General features: G+C 57.5%; 3 protein-coding genes across 5 annotated transcripts in view; 2 read left to right on the forward strand and 1 right to left on the reverse strand.

Moving 5' to 3' along the window:
- Positions 1-1,634: 1,634 nt before the first annotated feature.
- On the forward strand, positions 1,635-5,298 carry OAZ1 (ornithine decarboxylase antizyme 1). The gene is given in 6 exon segments (XM_027085688.1): positions 1,635-1,859; positions 3,276-3,333; positions 3,335-3,421; positions 3,827-3,999; positions 4,433-4,518; positions 4,744-5,298. Coding segments are annotated over 6 exon segments (684 nt in total). The 5' UTR covers positions 1,635-1,713; the 3' UTR covers positions 4,878-5,298.
- Positions 5,299-6,736: 1,438 nt separating this feature from the next.
- PEAK3 (PEAK family member 3) lies at positions 6,737-11,413 on the reverse strand. Its single transcript, XM_027085690.1, is given in 6 exon segments — positions 6,737-7,853; positions 7,855-8,021; positions 8,024-8,234; positions 10,642-10,800; positions 10,802-10,847; positions 10,849-11,413. Coding segments are annotated over 6 exon segments (1,308 nt in total). The 5' UTR covers positions 11,205-11,413; the 3' UTR covers positions 6,737-7,484.
- The window catches only part of SPPL2B (signal peptide peptidase like 2B), a 55,885-nt gene continuing 44,469 nt past the window's right edge, over positions 9,738-21,153 (forward strand). The window contains exons 1-2 of one of the 3 annotated variants that reach the window (XM_027085680.1): positions 9,738-10,384; positions 16,121-16,447. The gene's annotated coding sequence lies outside the window, so the exon portion shown is untranslated. Of the gene's footprint in view, positions 10,385-12,847; positions 12,878-15,246; positions 16,448-21,153 lie in introns of those variants that run through there. The other 2 variants (XM_027085681.1, XM_027085682.1) reach the window with 2 other exon arrangements.

Genomic DNA, 21,153 nt, shown 5'->3' on the forward strand with positions numbered 1-21,153 from the left:
TGGCCAGCCATGGGCTGTTCCAGATCCTGGACTCTTAGCCCAGAATTGCCCGTCTGTAACACACCGGAGAGTTACCATGAGGCAAAGACCCAGATTTCGAAACCCATAGGCTCTTCCAGCCTCAAGAAAACAGAGCCTAAATAATGGTACACCAGGGACTTCCCTGGTGGTCCAGTGGTTAAGACTCTGCGCTTCCACTGCAGGGGGTGCAGTTTCCATCCCTGGTTGGGGAACTAAGACCCCACATGCCATGCGGTGTGGCCAAAAAGTTAAAAAAAAAAAAGCATACTAGCCCCACAAATAGTGAGGACACTTAAGTGGCACCCTAAGTGGGTCGGTGGGAGTGAGCCCTGGCAGTAAAAGAAACATTGAAAACAATTAGAAAGTTAACCACAAATTCATCTGCTTTTGGTTTTCACCATGAGCGGCAATTCTAAGCAATGTCATTCATTAACTATTCTTTCTCTGGGAAATTTCTTTGGTTGGCCTAACATTTGCAATTATTACAGTCTCTGTTGAGTTTTAATAATGTACATACGGAAGCTGTAAATTAGATGTTTGTATTACTTATAAATGCTGTATACGTAAACAATAAATTCTGCATTCCACGTGGAAGGGTGTTTGGAGACACACAGGGACTTCGCCACATGCTTTGGAGAGTAAATTTCTATCAGTTTTGTAATAATTCAAGGTCCTTTTGCAGAAAGTTTGTGCCTCTAACCCCAATGGACACAGTAGCTTGGAAATAAAAATGAGATAAAAAGGACAGGCAAGGATTGTAAAGACAAAGAAACAAGTAGGAGTTACTTCATTCCATGTAACTCTTCAGAGACTCTGTGCTTAAAACGTAAAAACATGAAACAAAGTGGGACCTGCGAGAACAATATTTTGCTTGGGGCAAATTTTAGTTCACACGTGAAATATCTTTGTGAGTTTATCTCCAAGGAAAAGCATTTTTGCTTAAGTCCAAATGTGATGCGAAATATTTTACTGAATTTGAATAATATCTTTGACATCGAAAGTAAACTGCAAATTGTTTTAACACGTGAAAGACCGAATCCAGAAAAACCATTATTAGGATCGATCATTATGAGGTTATTACTGAAAATAGTTGTGTTCTATGGGGCGGTGTGGGAGCTTGGACCCTTCTCTCCAAATACCCGGGACCTTTGTCGCCCAGAGCCGCCCAGGATAGGGAGTCCTTTAGAGGGAGGGGACCTTGGGGAGGGCGACAGGGATCACCGCGGAGACGTAGCCACCGCGAGTCCCCCAAAAGCGGGCACAGCTACACGCCTCGGCCCCCAGGCCCGGCTGCGGGGAGGGGCGGGGCGGAGCGGGGCGAGGCGCGGCGCGGCCCGCGGCGCGCGTTCCCGACGCCACGCCGGCCCCGCCCCCTCCCGCGCGCCCGCAGAGCTACGACGGGGAGCCGGAGGGGGCGGGACCCGACGCGTCCTGCTCAGTCCGAGGCGCGGCCCCACCCCATGTCCCTCGCCGTCTGCCAATCAGACGCCGAGAGGGGCGGGCGCGCCTCGGCTTCCTGATGGCCCCACTCCCTCGTGCGGCCGCGTTCCCGCGGCGTGGGGGGGCGTGGCCTGGGCGCTGTGCGTATAAAGGCGGGCGGAGGCGGAGGCGCCATTTTGCGAACGGCGAGCAGCGGCGGGGGCGCGGAGAGGCGCAGCGGAGGTTTTCCTGGTTTCGGACCCCAGCGGCCGGATGGTGAAATCCTCCCTGCAGCGGATCCTGAACAGCCACTGCTTCGCCAGAGAGAAGGAGGGGGATAAACCCAGCGCCACCGTCCACGCCACCCGCACCATGCCGCTCCTTAGCCTGCACAGCCGCGGAGGCCGCAGCAGCGAGAGGTGAGCGCCCCGCCCCCGCCCGAAGCTTCCAGAAGCGCCGCCGCGCAGGCCCGCAGGGGCCTGGCCGCGGGGCGCCACGGAAGTCCCGGGAGCGCGAGGTCCGCCCCTTTGTCGAGGCAACAGTCGCGCCGGGGGCGGGTTCTCGGCGGGGTGGGGGCGGGGCGGGTGGGGGCAAAGGGGGTCTCTGATTGGATTGAGGGGCCCGCAGGCTACTTGGTTGGATTGGGGGAGGGACACGAGGATTTCCGGTTGGATTGGGGGTCGCCAGGGAACCTGGTTGGGTTTGGGGGGCACAGGAGTCTACAGTCCGGCCTGGGGGTGCGAGGTTCCGGGGTCGGGTTTGGGGGGCGGTCGGGCCGGCGGGTCGCGGGAATCTGCGCTTTGCGGGCGCGGAGGTTGTGAGCGCTCAGCGGAGCGGCCCTTCCCCCTATCCCGCACCCCGACGTGGCCCCGGGACGCGGCCGCCCTCGCGGTCACTTTTCAGCCCCGAGGATGCGCGGAGCCGGGCCGCGCCACGTAGACGGTGCCCGGGGCCCTTCTCGGCGTGGCTGCCGGCCCGCCTCTCCCCCATAGGACGGCTGGGTCGAGGGTGGCCGGGGCCGGGGGTCTAGGTGAGCCGCGCTCGCCACGGATCGTGAGGTCTTAGACCACGGCCCCGGGGGTGCTCTCGCGCGGGCCCTGAGCCAAGATGCCGCCGCCCGCGGGTCGGGCGCCCCGGATGGGAGCCGAGCAAAATGGAGGCGATCGCGGGGCCTGTTGACACTGCGCAGCAAATGGCTGCTGGCGCTGCCGGCTGCGCGATTGTGAAAACCTCCCCCGGGGCCGAGGGCCGCTCTGCCGAGATGACGCAAGCGGAGGCCTCGGGGTGCGCGCGGGAGGGCGTCTGCGCGGGCCCGTCTCCTCTGCGCCTGCGGGGACACCGAACGGGTCCCGCGCCTTCCGGCGGGTGCCGACAACGAAAGAGCCGCAGCAGGGGCTGCTTCAGTGGAAGGACGGTTTTGCTGGACTTCTAAGAAAAAGCTGTTAGAGGTTCAGGTCTGCTGGAGACTGCAAAGTGGAAAAGGGGAAGCTGAAGCGCTGGACTTAGAAGTGGGAAGTAGAACCTGGCGCAGGGCTGGATAGGGCGACACTTAGTGCTGGGCAGAAGAGGCACTCGGGACCGGTTGGACCTTTAATCGGCGTCACCACCCGAGGAGGTGGATTTGAGTGGCCTCTTGTTCCTGTGGCTGCTGACCCGACGGAGGCAGATGTTGATTCTGCACCCGGTGTAAACATTGCGCTTGAGAGAGGGAGGCGCGTCGCGGGGACCTGGGCTCTGGTAGGCCTTGGTCTTCTGCTGGCCTTGCTGGGCTCGGGGCCCTGTCAGCGGAGGCGGGGCGTCTCCCCCAGTGCTGCTCACCAGCGCCTTTTCTCCAGTTCCAGGGCGTCCATCAACTGCTGTAGTAACCTGGGCCCAGGGCCTCGGTGGTGCTCCTGATGTCCCTCACCCACCCCTGAAGATCCCAGGTGGGCGAGGGAATAGTCAGAGGGATCACAGTCTTTCAGCTAATTTATTTTACTCTGTAAGTATTCTTCTTCCTCGGACTTCTGGGTACCTGAGGTGGCGTAGGGGGAGAGTAGCCAGACCCACGAAATGTTTTATTATGCACCTGTCGTGTGCCAGGAACTCTCCACATGGTTTTCCTGAATCCAAGATGGAAGGAACAAAGGTGCACACTGCAGCGCAGGCTTTGTCTGAGCCTGTAGTAGCTGTTGGCGCCTCATGTTTGCGCCTCAGCTTGGGGGTCCTGCTCTGGCCTTGGGCGGAACCACCGTTCCTCAGAGGCCTGGGAGGCCCCGCACCCCAACAGCGCTGCAGGGTCATATGGGTGCTTTTCTGGGTTTTCCAAACTGTCAGAGTAGCAAGGGGGAAGATCCCTAGGCTGTGAAGGCTGGTGTCCAAGGTTGGGTTTGGTCTTCTTCCACAGGATAATCGGCTGAATGTAACAGAGGAACTAACGTCTAATAACAAGACGAGAATTTTTAACGTCCAGTCCAGGCTCACGGATGCCAAACACATTAACTGGAGAGCGGTGCTGAGCAACAGCTGCCTCTACGTTGAGATCCCAGGCGGCGCTCTGCCCGAGGGGAGCAAGGACAGGTGAGGGCGGGCCTGTGTGTGCCTGGGGGGCAGAGCAAGGCAAACTGTGTTTGCACCTCAAAGTTGGACTCCAGAGGAGGGAAGCCTGAGTCAGGAGCCAGGCGGTGGTTATTGTTTCCGGAGTGAGGGTTCCCCTTTTAAGCAGTGAATCAGCAGTATCACCCAGGGGACTCCAGGGCCCATATATGGTTGTCACATTGTGGGTGTTGCTCCTGGTGTCACGTGGGTGGGGCCAGGGACACCCCACAGTGCCCAGGACAGTCCCCCAGAATGACCTGGCTCCAATGTCAGCAGTGGCAAGGCTGACCCTGGATTAGACCCGGGAGAGGCTGGTGCTCCCAGTATGCAGATGAGACCACAGACAGAAGTGGGAGAGCTGGGCTAGGGCCCCTGTGGGGCGGCAGGGGCGCGGGCCCTGACGCTGGAACCTCAGCTTCGCAGTTCTCCTCGAGTTTGCTGAGGAGCAGCTCCGCGCTGACCACGTCTTCGTTTGCCTCCATAAGAACCGCGATGACCGAGGTGGGTGATCTCCACGCGGGGGAGAGGAAATGGGAGAGGCTGCCCACTGCCCTGGAGGCCAGGCCTAGGGTGGGGTCCATGCTGTCCGGGGGCCGCACCACACCCTGTGAGCAGCCCCCTTGCCCTAGACTCGGGCCTTCTGTCTCAGGCGGTCCCTGGGCCGGCAGGGCTCTGGGCCCTGCAGGTGGACGGGGTGGTTCTGACCTGATGGCGTCTCCTCCGCAGCCGCCTTGCTCCGTACCTTCAGCTTTCTGGGCTTTGAGATTGTGAGACCGGGGCATCCCCTTGTCCCCAAGAGACCCGACGCTTGCTTCATGGCCTACACGTTTGAGAGGGAGTCCTCTGGTGAGGAGGAGTAGCGTGATGCCCCTGAGGCCCCTGGGGCTCGATTGCAGACCGCTCCGTGTGCACTTGCTGCCGTGCTTCGGGCGGGTGGTGTGATCAACTGCGCGCTGACCTGCGTCAGCCTGCTCACCTGCTGGGTTTGTCCGCATGTCGTAATTGTGCAAATAAATGCTCACTCCAAATTAGCCGTGTATTTCTTGAAGTTTAATATTGTGTTTGTGATACTGAAGTATTTGCTTTAATTCTAAATAAAAATTTATATTTTACTTTTTTATTGCTGGTTTAAGATGATTCAGGTTATCCTTGTACCTTGAGGAGGAGTTTCTTATTTGAAGTCTTTTGGAAGCAGTCTTAGGTCTCTTAACTTGGAAAGATAGGTATTAATCTACCCTTCTATTGCTCTCAAAAATCCAAATAAAACGATTGCCCTTCCAAGACCTGTGTTGGCTCAGTGGTGTTGACAGGGGCGCTGTCCGAAATGGAGGGCAGGTGGAGGGGTGGCCAGGGGCCAAGGGGAGAGGGGCCTCAGGGTTGCCTGGGGTTCAGGGAGCTGTGCGAGCGTCCTGAGCTGAGTGACCCCCGTACACACACTTCCTTCTTTCTACAGAGGGGTGGGGAAGCCAAGGGCCCGGTCTCACCTCTGGCCACAGCCAGCCTTGGCCTCCTGTGGGCAGCCCGGCCCTGGGGCTCCACCCCGGCTGCTCCATACCTCGCCTTCCCGCCACCTCCTGCCCCACCCCACACCTTGGGCCGTCACTCGCCTTCCCCAGTGCCATTCCCTGCGGTGGCCGAGGCCTGAGGCTGGCTGGAGTGGCCTGGTTCCAGTCTGAAGCTGTTTACTGGGTCCTGGGAAGTGGCGTAGCGTGGCGTGGGGCGGGGCAGGGGCTGCCCGGGACTTTTCCAGCTTGGGGGTGGGGTGGTGTTTAGCCGTGGGCACCCCGCCCTTTAGCCTTTGTACAGTGTCGTGCTGGGGCAGGAGCGCTGCTGGTGGGTGTCCTGGCCGGGGCAGAGGTGGGGAGGTCTGAGAGCCAGAAGGCAAAGACACTGCAGTGGCGGGGGGCTGGGGTGAGGTGGGGGGTGGAAGGCGGAAGAGCTGCAGGGCTGCAGCGCCACCTGCTGTCTGCATCTGCGAGCGTGGCCCTGCGATTGACAAACAGGCGGCCAAGCGGGTATCTTTTACTGAGGAGGATGGAGTTTAGGGGATTCAAGTATATTTGGGGGTTGGGTGGGCTATTCAGCTACCTGAGTGATAACGGGGTTGGCTTTCAAAGGTTTGGGGAGACAGCTGGACACACTCCAGTCCACGTCAGCAGGGCAAGGGCCGAGAAAGGGGTTTGGAGTCGGGGTGTTGGAGGAGGTACAGGAGTCTGAAGCAGAGGTAGAGGGGAGAGTGTCTGCAGTGGAGGGAACAATGGGCAAGGCCTGGAGGCCAGAAAGCACCTCCGCAGATGGCGATGTGGCAGGAGGGGCTGGCCAGAGAGCATGTAGAGCCTTTAGAAGAGCCCGATTGTACTGTGAAGGTACTAGGGAGCCATGGGAGAGGTCTGAGCAGGAGAGGGCCCTGGTCATACCTGGGGGTCAGAAAGTTCCCCCCAGGATCGCCATGGTAGGGTTGGGGTGAGTGAAGGGGCATGACTGGAGACCCCAGGCTATGGCAGTGGGACCCCTCAGGGCTCCTATGTCCATTTTTCAGAGGTATAAACCGAGACCTCATTCTCTCTCTCAGGTCCCCTGATGTGTACCACTTTGTTTATTCCATCAATTAAACGCCTAGCGTGTTCAGCCTGGCCCCTGCCCTCAGGGAACTCACAGCCTGATAGGTGAGGTGAACAGGTGACAGGTAAAGAGATGAATAAATACTTCCAGGTGGTGACAAGTGCTCGGGGAAGGCAGGGCGCGGAGCTAGAGAGGGCCCAGGAGAGGCAACTTTATTTGCTTAGAAAAGGTGAGTGAGATTTGGACAGTCTGGCAGAGGGAACAGGCCATGCAAAGACTTGGTGGCTGGACGGAATTTAGTGCCACAGAGGAACAACAAGGAGGCCACGGTGGGTGGAGGGAGTAGGGGGTGCAGGGCATGGGCACGTTTGGGCAGGTGAGCCCAGACCCCACTGGGGTGGGCTGGCTGTCTCAGGTTCCAGGGAGCCTCCCTCCTCCTGGAGGCCCCAAGCAGTTCTTGACAAGGTCGTTCACAGCACAAGGGGGTGTTCCAGGGCCAGGAATGCCTCTGATGCCACCATTCGGAGGAGTGTCCACACTGTCATGGAGACAGTGGCCATCAGACCCCAGCATTAGAAGGGCATCCTGGCTTCTGCTGGAAGGCGGTGGGAGCAGTTCTACCCACTGGGAGAGACATTAGCTGTCGGGGATTCCACACCTGGAAGAGGGGTGGGCATCTCTGGCATCAGAAAGCCTCAGCAGGCACTGGCCATTAGCCCCCAGCCCTGGAAGGGGGGCACCTGAATTCTTAGGGGGCCTTGGGCCCAAGTTCTCAGCTGCATCCTCTGCTGGCCTCCTGGTTCCTGCTGGAAGGGGGCGTCCACCCTATCACCAGCCCCAGCCCTGGGAAGGGGGACCTGCCTCCTAGAGAGGCCCTGGAACAGGTGCATTGCTCACGGGAAGGATCAGTTACACAGCAGCTCCAGGGCGAGGTACAAGGAGTCCTCGGTGGCCTTGGCCAGGTATTCACAGCACAGCCAGTCTTCCAGGCTGGGCACCTCCCCACCAACGGCCCGCTCGGCTAGGTGCAGGACCAGCAGCGCGCGGCGCATCCGCAGCCAGGACCCCAGCGGGGCTCCGCGGCCGCGCAGCTCGGCCCCGGGCGCCCAGAGCAGCACCGCGCCGCGAGTCCCGGCCTCCGAGGGCTGCGCGCGGGCCAGCTGGGCCGCCAGGTGCTGCAGGCCCACGGCCAAGGACGTGGCCAAGGTTGCGCCCGGGCCAAGCAGCTCTCGGAGTGGGCTGCCCAGCTGCCGCGCGTGGGCGGCCGGGGGGCCGCGGGGGGCCGCGGCCGAAGTCCGCCAGCAGCAGGCGCTGGGGCCTGGCGGCTAAGCAGCCCCGCAGTGCCGCCAGCATCAGGTTCTTGGGCCGCAGCTCGGCCACGGCCACAGCCCGCGCCTCCCTCCGGGCGCTCCAGGGCTGCAGGAGCAGCAGGGGCACGGCCTTGCGAACTCCTCGGGCGGCTGCGCGCCTGTCTCCACAGGCCACTGGACCACCGTGAGCTCCGCCGCCAGCGCCAGGGGGCTGCTCCAGGGCGTCTCGGGAAGTGCGCCCTCGGGCGCCAGACCACACAGCTCCTGGTGGTTGAAATGCGGGGCCAGCGAGGCCTGCGGCCCTAGCCCACACGGGTGGGGCTCGTCAGCTCCTGGCTTGGGCACCTGCGGGATAGAGGGACGCTTCAGAGCTCCCCGCCACCAAACCAGCACAGCTCGCCCAGTGCCTCTACCTGTTCTAAAGACTTCCCACCCAACCCAACCTGCCCACCATCGCTGTATCCCTCCAGAAGCGGGGGGTTCGTGTTAATTCGGATGTTGGTCACCAGTATGATTTTAAGGAAAGCTACACCAGGGAGGATAGCGTTTAGGGGATCGGACTTTCCACTCTGCCAGAGGGGCGGATGCTTGCCACTTGGTAGCAAGGGAGATGACAGCTAAGGTGCCAGAGCTGGGCTGTCCACTAGAAATGCAACTCGGGCCATGGTGTCATTCAAATTTTCCAGTAGCCACATTTTAAAAAGTGAAAAGGAGCAGGTGAAAGTAACTTTCTTCTTAAAAAAAAAAAAATTTACTAGTTTGTTTTATTTTTTAGATTCCAATACAATTGAAAACTTACAGGATTTGTCTTTGTCTTATTTCACTAAGCATAATACCCTCCAAGTCCATCCATGTTGCTGCAAATGGCATTATTTTGTTCTTTTTTGGCTGAGTAGTAGTCCATTGTAGATATATTTCACATCTTTTATTGAGGGACACTTAGGTTGCTTCCATGTCTTGGCTATTGTAAATAATGCTGCTATGAACACTGGGGCGCATATATATTTTCTAATTAGCGTTCAGTTTTTTCTGGATATATACCCAAGAGTGGAATTGCTGGATCACATGGTAGTTCTATTTTTAGTTTTCTGAGGAACTTCTAGACTGTTTTCCACAGTGGACGCACCATTTTACATTCCCAACAACAGTGTACAGGGTTCCTTTTCTCCACACCTTCGACAGCATTTGTTATTTGTGGTCTTTTTGATGATGGCCATTCTGACAGGTGTGAGGTGATACCTCATGGTGATTTTGATTTGCATTTCTCTGATTAACGATGTTGAGCATCTTTTCATGTGCCTGTTGGCCATCTGTATGTCTTCTTTGGAAAAATGTCTCTTCAGGTGTTCTGCCCAGTTTTAAAAAAATAAATTTATTTTTATTTTATTTTTGTCTGTGTTGGGTCTTTGTTGCTGCGTGCGGGCTTTCTCTAGTTGCGGCGAACGGGGGCTACTCTTTGTTGCAGTGCGCAGGCTTCTCATTGCGGTGGCTTCTCGTTGCAGAGCACGGGCTCTAGGGGCACGGACTTCAGTAGTTACAGCATGCGGGCTCAGTAGTTGTGGCGCACGGGCTTAGTTGCTCTGCAGCATGTGGGATCTTCACGGACCAGGGCTCGAACCCGTTTCCCCTGCATTGGCAGGCGGATTCTTAACTGCTGCGCCACCAGGGAAGTCCCCTGCCCAGTTTTTAATTAGGCTTTTTTTTTTGATACTGAGTTTTATGACCTTGAAAGTAACTTTCATAATCTATTTTATGTAATCCAATTTATCCAAAATATTATCATTCAACAGGTCACCAAATGAAAAAAGTATTGAGATGTTTTACATTATTGTTATTATTATTGATACTGAGTCTTGGAGACCCGGTGTGTATTTGGTACTCAGAGTATATCTCAATTGGCACCAGCCCCACTTCAAGCGCTCAGAAGTCACGCATGGCCAGCAGTTGCAGTACTGAACAGCAAAGCTCTTTCTAGAAAGTAGGGGAGTATCAGCCCTGGGGATTACATTTGAATCACCTTGGGGCAGGGGTTAAAAAGGACAGGTGCTGAGGTGGGGCTCTGGGAGTGTGATATTTAAAAATAAACTCGCCAGGGGTCTCTGAGATGGATGGAACCAGGACGGAGCTGTCAACTAAAGAACTCACAGCCAACAGCAACTTACTCCCTCCATGCTCCGGTCTGTAAAATGGGTCCATGATAACACATTCTGCCGAATGGGTGAGGTTCCTCCAAAATGGTGATGTGTCTGACACTTGGTAGTCTGGTTTATTTGATGGGAATCTTTTTTTTCTTTTTCTTGGTGGTGCATAAAACAGAAGCATCTTATAACGAAACGTGGTGACGCTTGCATGAGGATTAGCTGAATGAAAGTGTCTAAAAGTCCTTAGAACAGCACAAGACATGAAGGAACAGTGCTCAGTATATTTTGTTGAAGATGATGATGGAAAGTGGGAGCTATCAGCCGGCTGTGGGTTTCTCGCGCCAGAATTCACGGGTGAGTGAGTTAAAATGCAGACTACTGGACCCCTGAGAGTCGTGGGGGAGATTTTAACAAGACTCCCAGGTGATTTGAATGTAGGTCGCCCCACACCTGAGAAACGCGGTTCCAAGGGCTGACGGTGTTAGTTCGTATGTTGGTTGCAAAATAAGCAATTGGACCTCAGTCTAAAGAGCCCTGGGTTACGCCTTGGTCGGGACACTGGGGAAACCTCCGAGGAGGCGGGGCGGAGGCGGGGCGAAGGCGGGGCTCACCTTCGAAGCCAGGAGGTGCCACGCCTCCTTGTCCCTCCGCACCAGGCGGTGGTGGAGGGCGTCCCAGTTCTCCACGCAGGGCGAGCTGTCCAGGAGGCGGAAGCGGTGGCCGGGGCGGCAGGGGCCCGGGAGGCCCCCCAGGAGCCGGGCGTGCAGCCGGGGCGTACACGGCGCGGAGGCCCTCCAGCTGCCGGGCCTCCAGCGCGGCGGAGAGAGAGGCCCAGCTCCGTGTCCAGCGAGCAGAAGGGCAGCTCTGCAGGGCGACAGGCTGGCCCCGCCCTGTCGTCGCCTGCCTGGCTCTCGTGCACACTGCGGGATCCCAGAAGGGGCTTCTGAGGCTGCCCTGCTCGAGTGGGGCCGGGGCTGGGGGACTTGTGGGTGGGCAGCGACTGGGCCCTGGTCAGGGTCTTCTTGGGCAGGGGCTGCGGGTCAGTAGCGGGGCGCTCAGATGTCGGTGAGCAGCAGGCCTTGGAGGGCAGCAGACGGGCACGGGGAGGGAGTGGGGGAAGGGCGTGAGGACACGCAGAGCGGGGTCCTGTGCGCATGGCTCCACCCTCAGCCATAATTCCTTCATCTCTAGAATGGAAACAATGGGGAGCTCCCTGGTGGTCTAGTAGTTAGGACTTGGAGCTTTCACTGCTGTGGCCCCGGTTCAATGCCTGGTCAGGAAACTGAGATTCCACAAGCCACGCAGCACGGCCGAAAAAAAAAAAGGAAAAAATACCAACTCTAACTACCCTATGCCCTGTGGGGTAAGGATGCCATCTCCAATTTACAGATGAAGAAACAAAGGTTCAGAGGAGTGACAAGTCAGTAGCAGAGAAACATCTGGCTCAGCACAGATGACCCCCACTTCCCTGTGTGGCTCTGGGCAGGTGACTGAGCCTCTCTGAACTCCAGTTTCCTCATTTTTAGAAGCTGGTTATCCAGCTGCTTTTTTTTTTAAACAAAGAGTTTTATTAAAGGTAGTTAAAAAGCTGCTATAGGACTTCCCTGGTGGTCCAGACTCCGCGCTTCCAATGCAGGGAGCACAGGTTTGATCCCTGGTGGGGGAACTAAGATCCCACATGCCGAGCAGCACGGCAAAAATGAAAAAAAAAAACCAACAAAAAATCCCTGCTGTGATCTAGTTAAACCATCATGGGGCAGAGCGTTCCTTGCATGGTAATGAAACACTCAACCTTTCTGCTCTGGCTGCCTCACCGATCACCTGTCCCACCCCCATCCAGGGCCCCTCCCAGGCTCTCACTAAGGTTGCTGTACGTGGGCTGGGTCAGCCAGGTGGGTGGCTCTGGGCTACTCATGCTGCTGGGGGAAGGTCAGAGTGCAGGGTATGTGTGGGAGGGGCCCAGCACCTGCTGTGTGGCCCTGGGAGGGTTGCTTGACTTCTCTGGGCAAATGTCGCCCATCAACCTTTCAGGGCGGCGAGAAGGACCCTGTACTTTTGTGACATGGACAGAATGTCCAGCTGTAAGGACAAGACCTCAAGGGGGTGGGGGAAGAAGCTGGGGGCCGGTGACAATACCCAGGGAACCCATGCTTAGGCCTTGTCCCCAGAGCTCAGCCCCCTCAAGCTGTGTGGTTGCCAGCAGCAGCCTGGGCCCCAGCTCTGCCCCACCCAGATTCCAGGTTGCCCAACCTTGAAAAGCAGCTGCTTCTGCCCACTCCCTGCCGCAGTCCCCCTCTAGGAGCGCCCTAGCTTCAGGACTGGAGTGACCTCGGGGCAGGGGGATCTTGGGGACAAACTCCCAGTAGCTGCAGCCCCTGGCCTCCCGGACTGTCTGACCGGTTGCTGGAAATGCCCAGGCAACTGTTAGACCGCAGGCCCCGGCAGGAGGGGAAGTTTTCTGCGTTACTTCCCCATGAAGGCCACCCGGTTCCAGGGCTGAAAGCGGGTGGCAGGAGATGGGAAGACGGGCGGAGGTCCCAAAGTTTACACGAGGTGGGTGGCAGAGGGGAGCCCTGAGAGGTGGGGAGGATAGAGACTTTTTAGACTCCCCCGCCTTTGGGGAGGGCAGGGAACCCCAGCAGTGACTGTTTAGGGAGAGATTTGACCAGGTGACCCTTTCATCTGTGCCTTTCACTTTCCCCAGAGCCACTTCCCCTTCTGCAGGATCATCTGAGAAGCCTCCACTGCGCGTGCAGCTGCTTCTGACCCATCCCAGGACCCTTGGCAGGACCCTTGGCAGGTCTGACCCATCCCAGGACCTCTGACCCATCCCAGGACCCTTGGCAGGTACTGCTCCATTTGAGCCCCAGCTCCGCTCTGACTTGCTGTGTGATGTTGGGTCAGTCACCACCCCTCTCTGTTCCAGCAAATAAAAGTGGCTCCTGCTTGCTGCCTCCTGACAGCCACAGAAGCTGGATTTTTCTTTAAAAATTTAATCAACTCATTTCCCTTCCCCCCACCACCTTAATGCATTGATTCAGAAAAAGGCATTTGATATAGAATTACCATACACAGAAAATCAAGAAGGGTGAAAATCCAGGGAAAGCCAGACAGTGTGAAATTCTAGCTTCAGCACACACTGTCGAAGCTGTCTGGGGACCTGAGGCTTGCCCTACCTGCCCGGAGGCATGAGAGGTGTCTCAGCTGAAACCCAGCCTCTTCCCCTCTGTAATGGAAGAACCAAGAAATCACTGCAGATGCGAAGATGCAAAGACGTTCTTGCTTCCAAGCTTGAGTGTCTTTCATGCTGAGTTTCTCCCTCCGCCCCATCTCGTTTCCCTTAGGGGCAGTGAGCACAGAGAGGGCTGGAGTCCATGGATGGTCACATAGCAGGTCCAGGCTGGGCAGAGGGGTCCACAGGCCATCGCTGGGTGCCCCCTGGGTGTGGGAAAGAAGACAGATCCATCTCACGGAGTCCTCCAAGTGGGTCTCCTGCCACAGTTTGGGCCACACTGACCTGCTAACAGCCAGCTTTTCGAGCGTGAGGGTCTGTAACTTGATTCAATATTTTGTCTTTCCCAGCACTCAGCTTCTGTAATTCATAGAATTTATACTTTTTGTCTTAATCCATGGGGCAGCCTGTGATTTGGGCAGATTTCAGAATCATGCAGTCGGAGAATGGCAGGCTCGGGGAAGGATTTGCCAATTATATGGGACAAGGATTCCAGAAATCCTGGGCTGTTCCAGGTGGAACAGAAGGGACCAGAGGTGCCAAGGAAGTGGCCTGCTCACTGCCCAGACCCCTGCTGACCACGAGTGCTTATTCTTTCCTTCAGGAGGCCCTGTGGGGTCACCCAGCTGGGCCACGCCTCCCATCCAGGACTAATTAGGGTGAGGCAGGCAAGGCACTCACCTCAGGCACAGAATTTAAGGTGATGCCAACAAAACAAAAGGAAAAAACCATCAAGGTGGAGACACTTCTGACCTTTTGCTACCTCTTGAATTCGCGAGAACAGGACGTTGGTTGGTGATGGCCGTTGTGACCGTGACACTTGTGTTTTCCTCCTGGGCCCCCCGCCTGTGCCCCCTCTCAGAAGGGGCACCTGTACTTCCTCCGTGCGCGTGTGGCCAGCCGGCCACCCTGAAAGTGTTCTGAGTGTGCTGCTGTCAGGGAGCCCGAGCTGCCTCTCATCTGGGCCCGAGTTGGGGTATGGGTGCTCTAGCCCCTGGGGGGCCCCCGGCACAGGAGCAGGTGCCGGGATACGGGAGCCACATGGTGGGACAGGTTCCTGGTGGCTCCCGGCCAGGCCAGGATGGGGCAGCAGTGAGACCCACCCCCCATCCTGTCCCCTGGGCCTGCAAGAGCCTCACCTCGGGAGAGCAGCAGCCCCTACCTGACCAGTGCGGAGGGGCTGACCACAGGGGTGTGTACATCTTCTCCCACCCACCGGCAGGGGGAGTCTGGCTGCCACCCATGGGCTCAGCCCTGAATCCCACCCTACCCTCACCTCTCGCCTCGGGCTCCCTGCCAGCCTCAGACACCTCCCTGGGCCCAGAGCAGCGCTCGCAAGGCCAGGCCGAGGTTGAGAGGTCGGCCCCACTGTCCTCAGCCTGCTGCAGCCACAGGGCTGGACCAGTGGCTTTATCTTCTTCATTTTGCTTCAGGTTTTTATTTCTTTCTACTTTAAGTTCAGACCAAAATATTCCAGAGTCATCCCCTACCCCTACCCTCCACCCCTCCAGAGACCCTCCAGCTGAAACCAGAGCCTGAGTTCAGGGACCCGAGTGGTGGGTATCGGGAGTGAGGGCACGAGGGCCACGCGGGGCCCTGCTGAGCCCTTGGGGTGCCCCCGGCCTCCGGCCACTCCTCTCCCCTCTGGGGACTCGTGTTCCAGCAAGTCGGGCGGGGCCCCTGCAGCGCTTCTGCTCTCCCGACCCCCCTACGCCATCGGCACTTAAGCCACACGACGGAAGTCTGTAGCGGGAGCTGCACACACGCCCCTGGGCATGGACCCCGGTGAAGCAGGTGGTTCAAGGCAGAGCTTCGGGGACCGGGCGCAGAGGCCCTCACTCGACGACCTTCGTGCGATGTAGTGTTGTGCCCACCTGAGTATTATATCATACATCGAGCCTTCTCTGTATTTGAACAAGAAAGCGAAACACTAGTTTCCTACTTAAGACTTTAAGGGTTTGTGGGGCGGGCGGGGTTAACACGACACTTGGTTTCGCTTTCCTTTTCCTTTGGTTTCATGCGGAGTGTGAGCTCGTGAGTGTGTGCGTGGATGTGTGTTAGAGCCTCACCAGGAGATTAGGCTGTTGGAGGCCAAAGGGCGGCTTACAGTTCTCTGCTTTAGTCGCTGAACTCCTGAATGTTTTGGAGAAACAGGAAACAGAAAATAGCAGATGTCATGGAGGAAAGAGGATAAACAACGACCAAAAAAAAAGGGGGAGAAAAAAAGCTCACACCCAAATTCACAAAACCTATTTTTTAAACCAAGCACATCTTGAATGCGTGTGGAACCTCAATGGGCTCAGAAAAAAAGATACTAATATATTTATCTCATTGTTTGTTTACATAAACTTTTACAGTTTCAGACCTCAGCAGATAAAAGGCCAGTCCCAGTGAATCCCAGCTTCCGCCGGAGCCCCTTCTGAGTAGGCCCTGGGGCGGGCGTGGAGGCCCCTGAGCCCTCCTCCCAGCCCGGCCTCTCCCAGCCCAGCTGGCCCCCCCCAGGCCTCCTGGCCAGACCCTGGCGGTCCTGCCAGCTGGCACAGCAGGGGTGGCTGTCACTTGTGGCCGCAGGACCTGAGCCTGGGCTTGGGCCCTTGGGATGGAGGTGCGCCCCCATCCCACTGCTCTGCCTGCGACCCTCGGGTGTGTTGATGTGAGGGTCCCTCTCGCGCCAAAAAGCCTGGAACTTTGCACAGCTCCGTGGGCTCCGGCGGGTCACCGCCCTCTGGGGACCCCCACCTCCACCCCGGCCGTGGGAGGGGCTCACTGGGCAAACACTGCACGGACGGCGCAAACGCTCTGAACAGTGTTGTTTTTGTATCAATGTCTGTGCAGTGACGAATGTATTTATTTCGCAGACTTGGGGCGAGTGAGCGGCAGACCGGGCTCCGCCACCGCACGCTCCCGCCAGACCCAGCCCACCGCCGCCGGGGCTCCTCCAGGATTGCAGAAAAGGTAAAGAAGGAAAGAGGAACCTTTAAGCAAATACGAATCTCAGACTCGCAGCATAGCCACACACCTCAGCCTGTGAAACGAACAATCTGGACCCAGACGGACTTTCAGAACCTCACGCAGCCGTGGGCTACCCTGACTCCCACCCGTCAGAATGCACTGGACTGGCCGTGTGCAGGAATGCGATCCACCAGGGACCCCGGCCGCGCTGGCCGTGGCTGTCCGGAGTCGGGGTGAGGCCTGGGCAGCCGGGAGGGCAGGGTTCAGGGCAGAGGTGGCCGCATCCGCCCCGTCGCCTTGGCTTGGTGGGTGGGGGGAGGACGAAAGCAGAGGCACCAGGCCTCAGAACAGACCAGGGATCCCAGCCTTGCCGGCCCCCTGCAGGGACCAAGGCCCTTGCTCTTCCCCAGAGCCAGGTTGGGCATCACTGAACCTGTGAACCCGATGCCAGGAGCGGGGCCTGACCTCAGTCTGACCTTCCAAATCAGGGGGTGGGTGTGAGCTATGGGGACTGAGGCTGCCTGGGACCCCCTGCCTAGGACCCCCCACCCTGCCCCGGGCTTGTCACCCCACTTTAATTTTCTACCAGGAACCCCTCCCCCACCTCACCTTGCTGTTTATTGCTGTAATTTATTGACCTCAAATACGCTGCATAACAGACCTCACTCAGGGCAGGGAGGATCCCCAGGGCTCCCCGCCTCCACTTGGCGGGGCCCCGGGGGGGGCCAGGTGCTGAGGGGAACCTCTTTGTCCCCCACCCATCACTTGCTTTCCCCCTCCCCTGTTGGGGGACCCCAGGTTGGGCACTGGCCCATTCACAAATACCTCGAGGGGGAGGGCGAGGGATGGGGTTATAGCTGTTTTGTTTACCGGGAACTGGAAGAGGGATCATGTCCTGCTACGCGCGCTTCCCAGGAAGGGGGGACCGTGATCGCACCCCTGTACTGGCCACCGCTACAGTCAGTCATCACACCGAGTTCACTTCCCTCGAGAGTTTGGATAAATTCAGGTCATAGCTGCAGGTATGCAACCCTCAAGTGTCATAGTAAAGCAGTTCATCGATTTCTCCATTTAGAAGTGTGCAGTCTTAATGTACAGTGATGAGAAACTGTTATTTTATGATCTTTTCATTAAAAGCGTGATTGAAAAAAAAAACAACAACCCAGTAATCAAGATAAATAACATTGTAATATAATAATGTAATATTAAAAAAACATCTTATTTGCAAACTATGGCCCTTGGGCTGGCCGGCTGTTTTTGTAAATAAAGTTTTATTGGCACCAGGGCCAGGATTCGGGTGTGGGGAGTGAGGCAGGGTCATGCCAAGGCAGAGTGGATCCTGTCTTTATCTAAAGGGTTGTGGACTCGGGGCATGAATTAATTTTGTTCGTAGAATATTGATCTTGATGACTGAGTTCTGGATGCCAGGGCAGTGCCTTACTTGCCTGATCCTGAGGTGGGGTTTGGGGGGTGGACAGAAGGGCCAGGCTGGGACAAGCAATGACATCCCTGGGGACTTCTCCACCCAGGACAGGCAGGGTGGGGGGCAGCTGGTGCCCAGGGACCCCGCTGCCTACCTCAAGATGACCCCTCCTTGGAGTGGTTGGGGGCCCTTTGTGGGGGAGGAGAGCAGATGCCAGCTGACATCTGCTCAGCACCCCAATGTGCCTACCACCCCACTGAGCCCCAATGGACAGTCCTCCCTTAAGGCCTAGAAATGGGGACCGATTGCCTCAGCTCACCCTGAAAAGTGGCCCCTGTGTGTCAGCCCTGGCCGGCCACCCCACATCAGGGTCAAACCCTCTGCAGATAGTAAAGCTGTTCTTTTATTCGAGAAGTGTTTTTGGAGCGCTGCAGGAGCTGGGGCCGGGCTCTCTGCATCCCTGGCATCGCCCTGAGCAAGGGCTCGGGATGCCAGATCCTCCCGAATTTCTCATGACTTCGCATTTCTGAGAAAAATGCCTCAGTCTTTTGTGGCATGCAGGGTTACAGTCCCCAAAGATGTCCATCTCCAGAACCTGTGAATATGCTATGTGGCACGGCAGGGGGAAGTGAAGGTTGCTGATTAGATGAGGATGGGGGTGACCCTGGATTCCCAGGGGGCCCAGCGTCATCCCAGGGTCCTTATAAGAGGGAGGCGGGAGGGTCAGAGGCAGAGAGAGACGGGAGATGCTGCACTGCGGGCTCTGAGGATGCAGGTGGGGCCGCGAGCCAGGGATGCGGCGCCTCTAGAAGCTGGAAAAGGCGGGAACCGACGCTGCCCTGGAGCCTCGGGAAGGACCAGCTGCCAATCCATTTTAGACTTCTGAGCCCCAGAGCTGTCAAATAATGAATCTCAGTTGTTGTAAGCCACTAAGTTTTGTTACAGCGGCCATAGGAAGCTCAAACAGTTCCCTGCATGAAAGACGACCATAATCCTCCAGTTTATAGATGAGCACACTGCACAGAGAGGGGCAGCGACTTCCCCCAGGCCACACAGCACTGAGGCCACAGACACCCCTCTGCGGGGCCCCGTCTTGGGTTTCTAGCCACCAACGGGGCGGGTCCCCCTTCAGCTGCCCTTGGCCAGGGGAAGCCCCAGGGGGAGAAGCTACCAGCTCCAGAGGCGCAGCAGGGAGGGAGGGAGTCTGCACCTCACTTCTCCTTTCCTCCCTGCCGCTGGCTCCGCCCCTGGACCAAGCTCAGGGCAAGAGTTCCCCTGGACAGCCCAGTGCCACTGGTCCCTCTCAGCACCCTGCTTCTCCCTAGCTGGGGACTTGACTCTCCCTTTGCCCACCTGTAAAATGGGGTCATAACAGGACCCAGCTCATGGGGGAGTGAATGCAGGCAGCACAGGGGACAGCGCTGGGAACAGCACGGGCACTCCTGAAGTGTGAACTCTAACCTTATCACACGGGTCATTCTCCACAAATGCCCTATGACTCAGGGTCAGCTTTGGTGCTGAAGCCAGGCCTCTCCCTCAGGGACCCCCAGCAGCCCCTACTTTCTGCCCCCATGCTTCCCATGAGAATTTTTAAAAACCCTGAAGTTTGTTATTAAATTGGTTTCATTTTTATTGGATTCCAACCAAATACAGTCGGGTAGGGGTGGGGGGCAGGGGCTAAGGGTCTTGGTTGATGTTGGGACGGGGGATGGGCAGAGGGGACTGGGAGATCTCAACATGCTGACATTCTGTAAGTCCTAACACTGCTGAGAACATACTCCCTCCTGTCTTGATGATGTTAAAGGCACTTGGATGTCGTTTGGAGGGGCCCTCGGTGTTGTCGTGGCAACCAAGGTCAGGAGGATGCTAAGGGAACAAAACTAGTCCACTCTGTTCGACTCTGTGTAGGGCTGCTGGACACCCCATTCGGCCCTCACTCACTTCCTGCCACGAATGGGGTTGGGTGGGGTCCCCACCCTGGCTGGCTGTGGTCAGCAGCCTGCCACACAGCCCTGTTGGCCCATGCGCATGCTGAAGCGGGATCAGGGCCTCCCGATGCTTCCAGCCCAGGGAGAATGGCCAGTGGCCCCTTCCACCTTCTGGCTGAATCCTTTGTGCAAAACTTCCAGGAGGGACAGCTTTCTCTCTGGCTCATCTCAGAAAGATCTGGAGGGATCCAGAATCCAAGTCAATCACCAAGCTTGTCCACGGGCCTGGCCTCTACGTATGTAGCAATAGGTTTGACCGTCAGACCCATTTTATAGACGTGGACACCAACGGTCCAGGTGGTCCTCGGTTGCCAACAAAGATTACACAGCTGCGAGGGCACAGAGCTGGCTTTGAACCTTCTTACAAGGTCCTTGAGAATACTGTCTAACCTCCCTTCTGCCCAGGGCCTGGCCACACAAAATTTCCTGTGCCCCTTCCCCCAAGTGATGCCCTAACTGTTGTCTGGCCGAGGTAGAGAGTCGGGGCAAGGACCAGGCTGGGTGAGGCAGGGTCATGTATGGTCCCTGTCTGGTATCTGAATACTTCTGCAAAACCTCAGCTCCTGCTTGCATACCCCCAGTGACTGGGAACTCACTATCTGTAGAGCAACAGGGCAGTGACCTTGGGGAAGCTCTTCTTTCACCTGAGCTACAGTCTTCCTGTGACCCTCTCTACTCTTTGGCCCAAGATCTGCCCCAACATTGCAGAGACCAAGGTGCCTCTGTCACCTTCTCCCAACGACCCAGGTCCAGGCCTCCCTGTAGCTTGAACCTTTGTTCTGGCCTTTCTCCCCGTCACTGCCCCTTCCATGCCCATAACAGGGACCCTGAGAACCGTCCACGCTCTGGTCTCCTTCCCGAGGTGAGCAATGGGCCACGGGGCTGGGCAGGGGTGCTGCAGACTCGGGATTGAAGGTCACTCCAACTGGTCTGCTGGAGAGGGACACCTGGAAGCCATGCTCCTGGGCCAGGGGCCAGGACGGCTGTCCCTCCTGGGCGGTGAGAGCAAGGAAGCAGGTGGCAGCTGTGAGGGATGGTGGGAGGAACCAGGGGAATGGCTTCTCCTAGCGGGCAGCCCACCCTGCTTGGCCAACAGGTCCTGGCGGGCGGGAGTCTGGGTGCAGGGGCATCTGGGCCAGCGGGTCAGGGACCATCCTGCATGCTGGACCACCTCAGGGTGAGCCTGACCTCCTCAGCGAGACCGTAGCGCAGCCCCTGAGATCTGCCCCAAGATGGCCAGCTGAGCGCGAGTTGGGCGTGAGCTGTCTGGGTGTGAGCTGAAATGTGTCCCAAGTGTGAGCTGCCTGGCCCAGGTGTGCACTGGTCTCTCCCCAGAGCCCTGCGTGCCCTTGGTGAGCTCTGGAGCTTGGGACACCTGCTCAGTGTCAGCTGGGTGTGAGGTGTGTGTGTTCCACTCTGGAGCCGTGCGTCTGGTTGTATGTTCCGGGTGTGCGTGTGTGCTCTGGTGTAGGGACGGGGGCGGGGTGTGTGTGTGTGTGTGTGCAGGTGTGAACAGTGAGGGCTTTCA

Source organism: Aethalodelphis obliquidens, unplaced genomic scaffold (assembly GCF_003676395.1).
Source record: "Aethalodelphis obliquidens isolate GAN/ISIS:26980383/991018 unplaced genomic scaffold, ASM367639v1 scaffold53, whole genome shotgun sequence".
Taxonomy (NCBI): Eukaryota; Metazoa; Chordata; class Mammalia; order Artiodactyla; family Delphinidae; genus Aethalodelphis; species Aethalodelphis obliquidens.